Consider the following 12,971-nt stretch of genomic DNA (forward strand, 5'->3'; position numbering starts at 1 on the left):
TGCCTCCTGACTGGGAATCAAACCAGGACATCTCAGTCCATGGAGCGATGCTTAATCCACTGAGCCACACCAGCCGGGCTAAAAAGATGTCTCAATATACCACTGATTAACTTTTCTAACCTTTGGTTATTATACAGAGTTAACCGTCTTTAGTATGTGTTTTTTGTTTTTTGTTTTAATTTTATTTTTTATCCTCACCTGAGGACATTTTTGCATTCATTCATCTTCAGATAGAGCTAGAGGGGAGAGGGAGGGAGAGAGAGAAACATTGATGTGAGAGAGTCACATCAACTGGCTGCCATCTACACGACCCCAACTGGGGCCAGAGACAAACTGCAATTGAGGTATGTGCCCTTAGCGGGAACTGAACCCTGGTCTCTCCAGACCATGGGCCGATGCTCTAACCACCGAGCCAAACTGGCCAGGCCTTTAGTATGTGTTTTTTGGTAAGAGTGTATGTTCTTAGGTGGTATGTGTCATAAAATAATTTTTATTTGGTCTTATGCCATCTACTAATCCAATCATTTTGACTTGTGTGCAAAATTCTAGGAGATGTGAAGATATCCTATCTTTAAATTGGTTACAGACTACTTGAGAACTAAAACAAATAGAACATATGTTTGAAAGAAGTAAAAATAACCCAAATGCCATGGACAGAATAGATACATAATTATTATATAGTTATTTAAACTCTGAAAATGAATAAAACTATATGTAACAAATAATTGAATCTTAGTAATAGTATTGAAGGCAGGAAGAGGAGAATAAATCCCAGATGATCATATATAGTAAGATACTCTTATAAAAGTTCTAAAAAAAAAAAGGAAATGTGTTATTTAGATGCACATAAAATTCAGGATAGTAGGTAATTCTTTTTTTTTTAATTGGGGTTTTTTTTTTTTTGGTGGTACATGCCCCTAGCGGGAACCGAACCCAGGACTCTCTGGTCTGCAGGCCAATGCTCAACTGCTGAGCCAAACTGGCCAGGGTTAGGTAATTCTTAAAAGCGAAGGGACAGCCCTGGCTGGGTGGGTCAGTTGGTTGGAGTGTTGTCCTGTACACCAAAAATGGTTGTGGGTTCAGTTTCCAGTCGGGGCATACCCCTAGGTTACAGGTTTAATTGATTGATATTTTTCTCTCACATTGATGTTTCTCTCTCTCTCTCTCTAACCCTCCTCCCTCATTTCTAAAAATCTGTAAAAACATATTCTTGGTTGAGCATTCAAAAAAAACTGAGGGACAATAAGTACATGCTATTGAGCATCTTTTCTTGCGCTTATTGTCTATTTGTGTATCTCCTTTGGAGAAATGTCTTTTCAAATTTCTTACTCCTTTTTTAATTAGATTTTTTATTTTATTATTATTATTATTATTATTGTTGTTGTTGTTTTTATCCTCACTGGAGGACATTTTTCCATGTTTTGTTCAGATAGAGTGGGAGGGAAAGAGAGGGAGAGAGAGAGAGAGAAACATCGATGTGAAAGGGACACATTGAGTGGCTGCCACCCACACAACCCAGCCAGGGCCAGGGACAAACTGCAACCGAGGTATGTGCCCTTAGCGGGAACCGAACCCCGTCTCTCCGGACCTCAGGCCAATGCTCTAACCGCTGAGCAAAACCAGCCGGGGCAGATTTTTTATATTTTGAAAACAAACTTTTTTTTTCTGTATTGATTTTTACAGAGAGAGGGAGAAAGAGATAGAAACATTGTTCCTGCATGCCTCCCACTGGGGATTGGGCCCCCAATCTGGGCATGTGTCCTGACCAGGAATTGAACCGGTGACCTCTTGGTGCATGGGTCGACGCTCAACCACTGAGCCACACCGGCTGGGCAGTTTTTTAATGGAGTTGAAAGGTTTTTATATGTTATGGACAAGTCTCTTATCAGATGTATTATTTGTAAATATTTTCTTCTGTTCTCTGGATTATCTTTTTCACTTTCTTGATGGTATCCTTTGAAGCAGAAAAGTTTTTAATTTTGATAAACTTCAATATATTTATCTCTTGTTTGTGCTTTTGGTGTCACGTCTAAAAAGGCTTTGCTTAACCCTAAGTCATGAAAATTTATTCCTATGTTTTTTTTTCCCTAAGAGGTTTATAGTTTTGGCACCCACATTTAGGTCTATAATCCATTCTGAATTAACTATTGTATATAATATAAGGAAGGGGTCCAGCTTCATTCTTTTGCATGTAGATGTCTAGTTGTCCTAGAACCATTTGTTGAAAAGATTAATTATTTATCCCTATTAAATTGTCTTGGCACCTTTGTCAAAAATCAGTTGACCATAAGTGTGAGGTTTTATTTCTGGACATTCAATTCTATCCTATTGATCTGTACATCTACCCATATATATCTGTACATATATAAAAATCATTGTATATCCTTTTAACCTTTGCTTTCCTACCAGGTCTCAGCCTAGAGACCTGGCACTTCTCACAGTATGCAATTATGTATATTCTTGTTTATAAGATTATAAGATTCCAGAAGACATGCATAAGAACTTATTTACACAGCATTTCTAGCAGGGAGCATAATTCCTGGCCCATAGTAGGTCTCCAATAAATATACTTATTAATGAAAAGAATCTGAATTAAAATCGAAATACAAATTTTAAAGCTTCACCCAAATCAGAATTTCTCAGGGTAAGCATTGCATGTATGTTTTATTTATTTATTTTTTAAATCCTCACCCGAGGATATTTTTCCATTTATTTTCAGATAGAGTGGGAGGGAAGGATGGGGGAGGGGGAGAGAAACACCAATGTGAGAGAGACACATTGATTGGTTGCCTCCCCCTCAACCTCGACCAGGGCAGGAGATCAAACTGGAACCAAGGTACCCTTGACTGGAATTGAACCTGCAACTCTTTGGTCTGAGGGTCGACGTTCTAACCACTGAGCCAAACTGGCCAGGGCTGCATGTATGTTTTGAGAAGTTTCCCATGTGATTATGATAAACACTTAGCTAATGACAACTTTTTCAAGACTTTGTTTTATGTGAATATTCACGTATGAACACACAGTTTTATCTGTATAAAATATTTTCCACAGATATAACTAGTTTTTTATTTACCAGTGTTTTAGTCATTATTCCATTTAAGATCACTTTTTTTTTTTTTATATCCTCACCCGAGGACATCTTTCCATTTTTTATACAGATACAGTTGGAGGGAGAGAGAGAGTGAAACATCGATGTGAAAGGGACACATCGAGTGGTTGCTACCCGCACGACCCAACCAGGGCTGGGGACAAACTGCAACCAAGGTATGTGCCCTTAACGGGAACTGGGCCGCAGGCTGACGCTCTAACCGCTGAGCCAAACTGGCCAGAGCTAAGATCACTTTTAATGACTACATAGTATTCTGTTATATATACAATAGTTTATTTAAGCATAATAATTAATAAGCAGTACATCTGAAATTAATTCTAATTCTGTATACTTTTTTTAGATATAGGAAATTAAATCCAGAAATAATAAGTTAGGTAGTAATAATAATGAATTAATGTTGAATGATTTAATGTAATAGGGTGTTCAAATATTTAATGGTACAACTGAACCACAATAGAGGGGGATCAGATTAATTATATCAGTAACATCTAGTGACTTAATTTTTGTAGACATTTGACATTTAAGAGTAGCACCTTTCATACCCATTCTGGTCAGAAATGCAGGTTCATAGTAATATGATAATGTATAAATCGAGGTTCATAAAATATCTATAGATATTATAACTCTTTTTAGCAGGGTGAGAAAGTGAATCTGGTACTGTACAAGTTCTGTATTTCAGAGTTGTTACAGTCTGTTATTTTTCCGAAATTAAATTTTAATCACTGTAACCAGTCTTATCTTTCTGATCATTTTTCCATAGTGGTGATAATTAAGGTACATAATTTATAACTCATTTCAGTATGAGACAGTGTTCTTCCTGGTGAATACTTATAAACATCCAAAACAACTAAAATAAATACAAAAGAAAACATTTATTTGATTAATTTATTAATTGGTTGATGAACTAATGGATGATGTTTTTTTAATGGCGATGAGTTACAACTTTTATTATGTCTCTTCTTGGTTTTAAGTACCTAGAAGAACCATTGCTACACATCATTTTAAATAGAACTTGCTGGGCCCTGGTTGGTTTGGTTCAGCGGTTAGAGTGTCAGCCTACGGTCCAGAGAGACCCAGGTTCGGTTTCCGCTAAGGGCACGTACTTTGGTTGCAGTTTGTCCCCGGCCCTGGTTGGTCGTGCGGGTGGCAACCACTCGATGTGTCCCTTTCACATCGATGTTTCCCTCTCTCTCTCTCTCTCTCTCTCTCTCTCTTCCTCTCTCTCCCTCCCACTCTATCTGAATAAAAAATGGAAAAATGTCTTCGGGTGAGGATAAAAAGTAAGATAGATAGATAGATAGATAGGTAGGTAGGTAGATAGAACTTGCTGGGCCGGTGTGGCTCAGTGGATTGAATGTCCCGGTTTGATTCCTGGTCAGGGCACATGCCCAGATTGGGGGCTCCATCCCCAGTAGGGGGTATGCAGCAGGCAGCCAATCAGTGTCTCTGTCTCACATCGATGTTTCTCTCTCTCTGCCCCTCTCTCTAAAAAAATCAATAAAAACTTATTTAAAAAAAATAGAACTTAATAGAGTTCTCTGCACAAGCAGATTCTTTATCTTTTTATTGCCATAACATTGGTTTATAACATGTTTCAGGTGTGCAACATCATAATTCAACATCTGTATATACCACATTGTGCTCACCACCAAAAGTCTAGTTTTTATTTGTCACCATACAATTTACTTGCTGCCCATTTCTCCTTACCCCTTTGCCTTTACTTTATTGGTCTTCACCTTTTTTATGGCCGAGTAGTATTCCAGAGAGTGTGTGTGTATGTGTACACATCACATCTTTATTCATTCCTCTACTGATGGACACTTAGGCTGTTTCTATATCTTGGCAATTGTAAATAATGCTGCATTGAACTTAAGTGCATATATCTTTTCAGATTAGTATTTTTGCATTTTTTTGATAAATACCCAAAAGTAGAATAGCTGGAGCATATGGTAGTTTTGCTCTGAAATTTTTTTTTTTTTTATCCTCACCTGAGGGTATTTTTCCATTTTTTGTACAGATAGAATAGGAGGGAGAGAGAGGAAGGGAGAGAGAGAGAGAAACATCGGCGTGAAGGGACACATAGAGTGGCTGCCACCCGCACGACCAACCAGGGCCGGGGACAAACTGCAACCGAGGTATGTGCCCTTAGCGGGAACCGAACCCGGGTCTCTCCAGACCGCAGGCCGACGCTCTAACCGCTGAGCCAAACTGGCCAGGGCTTGTTCTGAATTTTTTGAGGAGTGTCCATACTATTTTCTATAGTGTCTGTACTAATTTACATTTCCACCAACAGTGTACGATGGTTTCCTTTTCTTTCTTTCTTTTTTTTTTATCCTCACCTGAGGACATTTTTGCATTTATCTTCAGATAGAGCAGGAGGGAGAGAGGAAGGAAGAGAGAAAGAGAAACATCGATGTGAGAGACACACTGAGTGGTTGCCACCCACACGACCCCAACCAGGGCTGGGGACAAACTGTAACCGAGGTACATGCCCTTAGCAGGAACTGAACCTGGGACTCTCTGGTCCACGGGCCGACGCTCCAACTGCTGAGCCAAACTGACCAGGGCCGAGGGTTCTCTACATTTTCTCCAACACTTGTTTCTTGCCTTTTGGATGATAGCCATTCTAATAGGTGTGAGGTGATATTTGGGCTTTGATTTGTGTTTTCTTAATAATTAGGGATGGATATCTTTTCATGTGCCCATTGACCATCTGTATGTCTTCTTTGCAGAAATATCTGTTTAAATCTCTGTCCATTTTAAACCAGGTTTTTTGTATTTTTGTTGTTGAGATTTATGAGTTCTCTATATATTTTGGCTAATAACTGCTTATCAGATGTATGATTTGGAAATATTTTTTCCCATTCGGTACATGCCTTTTCATTTTTTGTTGATTAGTGTTTTTGCTGTACCGAAGCTCTTTAGTTTTATGCAGCCCCATTTGTTTCCCTTGTTATACTCAAATTCACAAAATATTGCTAACATTAATGTCATAGAGCTCTCCGCCTATGTTTTCTTCTGTATATTTTAATGGTTTCGGCCTTGGGTTCAAGTCTTTAATCCAGTTTTAGTTCATTTTGTGTATGTTGTAAAGTAGTAGTTTAGTTTCATTCTTTTGCATGTGGTAGTTTTCCCAACACCGTTTATTGAAGAGATTTACTCTTCTCTATATATTCTTGCCTCCTTTTTCATAAAGTGTGTCAGTTTATTTCTGGGCTCTAGACTGTTCCATTTATCCATTTGTCTATTTTCTTGTTAATAGCATACTGTTTTGGTTTCTGTAGCTTTGTAGTATAGTTTGAAATCAGGAGTGTGATGCACTCAGCTTTGTTCTTTTTTCTCAGGATTGCTTTGGCTATTCGGGGTCTTTTGTAGTTCCATACAAACTTTAGGATTTTTTGTTTTATTTCTGTGGAAAATGCCATGGGGATTTTGAGAGGGATTGCTTTAAATCTATAGATTGTTTTAGGCAGTATGGGCATTTTTCTTCTAATCCATGAGCACGGAATATCTTTTTATTTCTTTGTGTCTTCAGTTTCTTTTAACAATGTCTTATAGTTTTAAGTGTACAGGTCTTTTACCTTCTTGGTTAAATTTATTCCTAGGTATTTTATTATTTTTGTTGAGATTGTAAATAGGATTTTTAAAATTTATCTTTTTGATTTTTTGTGATTATAGAAATGCAACAGGTTTTTTTTGTATATTGATTTTATACCTTGCTACTTTATTTCTAATAGTTTTTGGTGGAGTCTTTAGGGTCTTCTATATATAAAACTATGTCAAGAAGATGCTGAATCTTCATCTGCATTTCTTGTTATTGTGAAAATGTTTTTATTCGTGTTAGCAATAGCAATTCTTATTTACTTTTTTTAATGGTTGTAGATGTGAGTATGCAGTGCTCACAGGATATACTTCGAATGCTCCTATCTCTTCAGCCAGTTCTTCAGGATGCTATTCAGAAAAAAAGGACAGTGAGGCCTTGGGGTGTTCAAGGTCCTCTCACTTGGCAACAGTTTCATAAAATGGCTGGCCGAGGCTCTTACGGTAAGTAATTTATCGTATATTGACTAATTTTATATCAGTTCTCAGTTTCTGTGCCGAACTTGAATAAGCACAGTTGTTTTCCTTAAATATTATTGTGTCATATGCTTTACTTAAGACAGTGTTGTCAATACTTGCTTTTCTTTCAATATTTCTAGCATTCGGTACTGGGTTCTCCATTTCACTCCAGAAAAGAACAGCTTCACTTAGATCTGTTTTTACACATTAGACGGACCAGTGAGATTTTATTTATAGAAAGAATCATACTGCCAACATTTTTTTTCTTTCTTTATTGATTTTAGAGAGAGAAAGAAAGGGAGAGGGAGAGAGATAGAAACATCAATGAGAATGAACTTTGATTGGCCACCTCCTGCATGCTCCCCACTGAGGATTTGGCCCACAACCTGGGCACGTGCCATGACCTGGAATTGAATTGGCTACCTCTTGGTGCATGGGTTCATGCTCAACCACTGCGCCACACCGGCTGAGCGGAATACCACTTTTGTAGTAAATCATTTTCAAAAACTGAATGAAAAATTGGGTAAAAAGGAGCAGGTAATACTAGTGCTAAAAGTATTCAAGGTCTCATTAAAGAAAAAAAAGGCAAATTTGCTATTTGTGACAAGAGTAGCAAATGAAAACTCCCAATATGGTACATGCCTAGTAAATTTATGGTCAACTGTAATAGAAGAGAACATTAAAAACATTTGAATTATCAGTTCAAGATTGGCTGTGAAAGGTGGGATATAATTGTAGTTTTTAAACTATATATGTAATGACAGTTCTTAACCTCGAAATCTGACTTTTGTGCATAGGTTTAGAATGCGTTATATATATACAGAAATAGTACATTTGCTCATATTTTCCTTTTCCTCCTTTTATTAATGGCTAAATAATTTTAATCTCATAAAAAAAACTTGATAGTGAAAAATCCAGATTAATTATAATGTTTTTACATTCTTTTTTTTTAATTTATTTTTAATTTTTTTTTAATCCTCACCCGAGGATATTTTTCCATTTTTTGTACAGATAGAGTGGGAGGGAGAGAGAGAGCGAGAAACATCGATGTGAAGAGACACATCGAGTGGCTGCCACCCGCACGACCAACCAGGGCCGGGGACAAACTGCAACCGAAGTACGTGCCCTTAGCGGGAACTGAACCCGGGTCTCTCCGGACCACAGGCCGACACTCTAACCGCTGAGCCAAACCGGCCAGGGCTTTACATTCTTTTTAAAACCAAAATAGTAGACACACACACAACACATATACACACAGAGTTTTTACTGATCAATACATATGGAGAGGTTTTTCCTTTTTCTTTATTGGCTGTATGTGTTTCATTGTTTTTTCCACATGATATTATTTTACCATTCTACTGTTTATAGACACATAGATGGTTTCCATCTTTATCATCACAACTATTTTTCTGTAATTTTAACATCCCTGGCTTAAAGCATATGTGTATTTTTAAAAAATATTGCCAAATATTTTAATAGCTTTGTCATGAAATTGAGCATCTTTTTTTAAATCGTCACCTGAGGATATTCCTCCATTTATCTTCAAATAGAGTGGGAGGAAGAGCCAGAAGGAGAGAGAAAGACACATCAACTGGTTGTCTCCCACATGACCCCAACCAGGACCAGAGACTGAGCCACAGCCTAGGCACGTGCCCTTAACCGGAATTGAACCCATGACTCTTTAGTCCATGGGCTGACACTCTAATTGCTGAGCCAAACTGGCCAGAGTGAGATTGAGCATTTTTTTATGTGTAAGAGATATTTCTATTTCTGTGAACTTTGTTCATATTCTTTACCCATTTTTCTATTAGATTTTTGGTCACTTTCTTAAGAATTTATCCCTTTTATATAGTAAGTATATTAACTTTTTTTTTTTCCATATACATTGCAAGTTATTCTTCCAATTTGTTCTTAATCATTTAGCTTTATTTTATTTTTTCATACCAAAATTTAAAATTTATATAGTCAGATTAATCAGTTTTTAAAAGATAGGATAGGTTTTATGTTATGCTTAGAAAGGCTTTCCCCAGTCCAAATTTATTAAAATTAAAACTGTGCTCCCATGTTTTCTTTTATACGTACTTGTAAATTTTTTCATTCAGATTAATTTTTTTGCATTTAAATGCATATGTATTTTTAAAGATCATTTTAGCAAATTTCCTGTGGAAAAGTCTCAATCACTGGCTTTAAGTATTTTTGTCTTTAATAAAATATTTTTACTGCCAATAATGACTTCAGTAACTTTTTTTTTAAATTATTTAAAAAAATTTTTGTTACAAATGTTTCTCCTTTTTCCCTCCCATTGACACCCTCCTCCCCATCCCATTCCACTCTGTCCCCAGCTTTGTTATCTATGTCCATTGGTTATTCATACATGCATGTAAGTTCTGTGGTTTATCCCTGACCCTCCCACCCCCTTCTGAGGATTGTCAGTCATTACCCTACTTCTATGACTCTGGGTCTATTTTGTTCATCAGTTTGTTTAGTTCATTATATTCTAGAAATAAGTGAGATCACGTGATATTTGTCTTTCTCTGCTTGGCTTGTTTCGCTTAGGATAATACTTTCCTGGTCCCTCCATGATGTCTCAAAGGATAAGAGATCTTTCTTTCTTGCAGCTGCATAGTACTCCATTGTGTATATGTACCACAGCTTTTTTATCCACTCATCTACTGATGGACACTTGGGCTGTTTCTAGATCTTAGCTTTTGTAAATAGTGCTGCTATGAACATAGGGGTACATATATCCTTTCTGATTGGTGTTTCAGACTTCTTAGGGTATAGTCCTATAAGTGGGATCACTGGGTCAAATGGCAGTTCAATTTTTAATTAAAAAAAATTTTTTTTATCCTCACCCGAGGACATTTTTCCATTTTTTGTTCTGATAGAGTGGGAGGGTGAGAGGGGAAGAGAGAGAGAGAGAGAGAAACATTGACGTGAAAGGGACACATTGAGTGGCTGCCACCTGCATGATCAACCAGGGCCTGGGACATACTGCAACCAAGGTACGTGCCCTTAGCGGGAACCGAACCCAGATCTCTCTAGTCCGCAGGCCGATGCTCTTACCGCTGAACCAAACTGGCCAAGGCCAATTTTTAATTTTTTGAGGTAACACCATATTAATTTTCATAGTGGCTGCACCAGTCTGCATTCCCACCAACAGTGTACTAGGATCCCCTTTTCTCCACACCCTCACCAGCACTTGTTGTTTGATGATTTGTTGATGGCGGCCATTCTGACAGGTGTGAAGTGATACCTTATTGTTGTTTTAATTTGCATCTCTCTGATGATTAGTGATGTTGAGCATTTTTACATATGTCTCTTGGCCATTTGTATATCCTGTTTGGAGAGGTGTCTCTTTAGGTCCTCTGACCATTTTTTAATTGGGTTCTTTGTCTTCCTTTTGTTGAGTTGTGTGAGTACTCTATGTATTTTGGAAATTAACCTCTTATCTGATGTATCATTGGCAATTTTGCTCTCCCATATAGTGGGTTCCCTTTCCATTTTGATGGTTGTTTCTTTTGCTGTGCAGAAGCTTTTTAGTTTGATGTAGTCCCATGTGTTCATTTTTTTCTTTGTTTTTCTTGCCTTAGGTGATGTATCAGTGAATATTGTGCAGCGTATGATGTCTACTTGAATAACTTTTGACATTTAAATAAAAAGACATGTACTGCTTTTAAATGTTTCCTTAAAATATATCTTTCTTATTTAGGAACTGATGAATCTCCAGAACCACTGCCAATCCCCACGTTTTTGTTGAGTTATGATTATGATTTTCTGGTGCTTTCTCCATTTGCTCTCCCTTACTGGGAGAGACTTATGCTGGAACCGTATGGATCTCAAAGAGATATAGCCTATGTTGTACTATGTCCAGAAAATGAAGCCTTGTTAAATGGAGCCAAAAGCTTTTTTAGAGATCTTACTGCAATATATGAGGTAGGTATTTGGACAAAAGGTGGCATTTTAAAAGTACCTTATTATTTGTATGTTTAAATATAAATTATGGTTGATTAGGACAGAATAGTAATGATGTCAAGTTCTTTGATGTCAAGATGTTTACTTCTCATACTAGCCAGTTACAGTCTTTTTTAAGGCAGAGAGGGAAGGAGGGAGGAATCAGTATGAGAGAGAGTTATCAATTGGTTGCCTCCTGCACGACCCCGACCTTGGCTGGGGATTGAACCTACAACCCAGGTACATGCCCTTGACTGGGAATTGAACCCTTGACCCTTTGGTGTGCAGGCCAACGCTCTAACTGCAGAGCCAAACTGGCCAGGGTGCCAGTTACACTCTTTACAGCATTTGACCCAGACCACTTGTTAGTTGTGTGTGCAATGGGTCATGGTGGAAATTGCCACATTAAGGGGAAAAAATTGAGAACATGTATGTCCCATTTAAGAGAATATTTTTCTAAAATAAAGGGTAGCATTGTTAAATAGCCAAGGAAAATTACATTTACAAAAATTCTAGTCCTGATTCTCTAGGATCTCAGGTACTTACACTAGGCCTCACTTTCCTCATCTGTAAGATAAAGTTGTGCTAGATCTGTATAAGATCTGTTTCATTTTTGAAATTCTAGACTAATCTTTAATGTTTTAATTCTCATGTTATATCAATCATTGAGTGCAGCGATTATAAACTTAAAGTGTTATGAGCCATAAAGTCTTAAAGTATTATACCTTCCATTTCCCATAAATTTTTGGGAATCCAGTCTTTAAAATTTAATTTCTTTTACAATCTAAATTATTAGTTCATGCTGGTTTAACTCCTTATAAATGTTCCACTTAATTACAAGGTATCTGTAGTGTGTTTTGTAGAAATAAGTATTTCCCAAAAAGTGTTGTTTGGAACACTGGTCCTGCAAAATCTTGCCAGAAATAAAGTTCCATAGTTAAATAGGTTTGAGGAAACATTGTGTATGATGTTACCTTATAGTGATTCACTCTTCATATTAGATATTTAGAGTCTTTGAAAGTCTTACAGTAAAGAAATCCTAAGTTTTCTTGAAATCAAGTATGACAAGCTAATTTGATAGTAGGCTTCTTACAACAGACATCAGTAGCTCATAGAATTGGAGGGAGAGCTGGCAAATACATAGTGTATTTCTATACCAATTTTTATTTTGCTTTTGCTTAAGGATATATGTATTCATATAGATGAATTGAGATAGATGTACAACTTAAAATGACTGCATTTTTATTTCTCTATTCAAGTTTTCATTATTTAAGTTAAATAGTTCTAGTGCCATTATTATCTAGGTGTTTTATTTTATTGGAGATATTTTAATTTTAAAAGAAGTTTAATGAATTTCTAATGTAAAAAGGAAAAATATCTATGACACCATTTTACCCTTGATATTTTTATCCCAAATGTTAATTATAAGTGATAAAGTTTATTTTACAATATGTACTCAAATACTATGATAATTTCATTAATTCTGCTTTCTATATGTATATTTGTAGTCCTGTCGATTAGGTCAACATAGACCTATTTCTCGACTGTTGACAGATGGGATCATGAGAGTTGGATCTACTGCATCAAAGAAACTATCAGAAAAGTTGGTTGCAGAATGGTTTTCTCAGGCAGCTGATGGTAACAATGAAGCATTTTCTAAACTCAAGCTTTATGCACAAGTCTGCAGATATGACCTAGGTATTGAATTTGCATTTATTATATAAGGCCAGTGTTAGCAAAGTATGGCCCATTCCACCAGCTGTTTTTGTAAATAAGATTTTATTGGAACACAGCCATGCTCATTTATTTACACATTGTCTATGCCTGCTTTTGTGCTACAAGATCAGAC

General features: G+C 36.7%; 1 protein-coding gene across 6 annotated transcripts in view; it reads left to right on the top strand.

The window, feature by feature from the left end:
* MED13 (mediator complex subunit 13) overlaps positions 1-12,971 on the top strand; it is a 113,125-nt gene that overhangs the window by 77,198 nt on the left and 22,956 nt on the right. For all 6 annotated transcript variants that reach the window (XM_036269169.1, XM_036269170.1, XM_036269171.1 and 3 more), the window contains 3 exons: positions 6,992-7,153; positions 10,881-11,104; positions 12,631-12,820. In XM_036269169.1, the coding sequence (XP_036125062.1) occupies positions 6,992-7,153; positions 10,881-11,104; positions 12,631-12,820 (576 nt within the window). The remainder of the gene's footprint in view (positions 1-6,991; positions 7,154-10,880; positions 11,105-12,630; positions 12,821-12,971) is intronic.

This window comes from Molossus molossus, unplaced genomic scaffold (genome assembly GCF_014108415.1).
Source record: "Molossus molossus isolate mMolMol1 unplaced genomic scaffold, mMolMol1.p scaffold_m16_p_19, whole genome shotgun sequence".
Taxonomy (NCBI): Eukaryota; Metazoa; Chordata; class Mammalia; order Chiroptera; family Molossidae; genus Molossus; species Molossus molossus.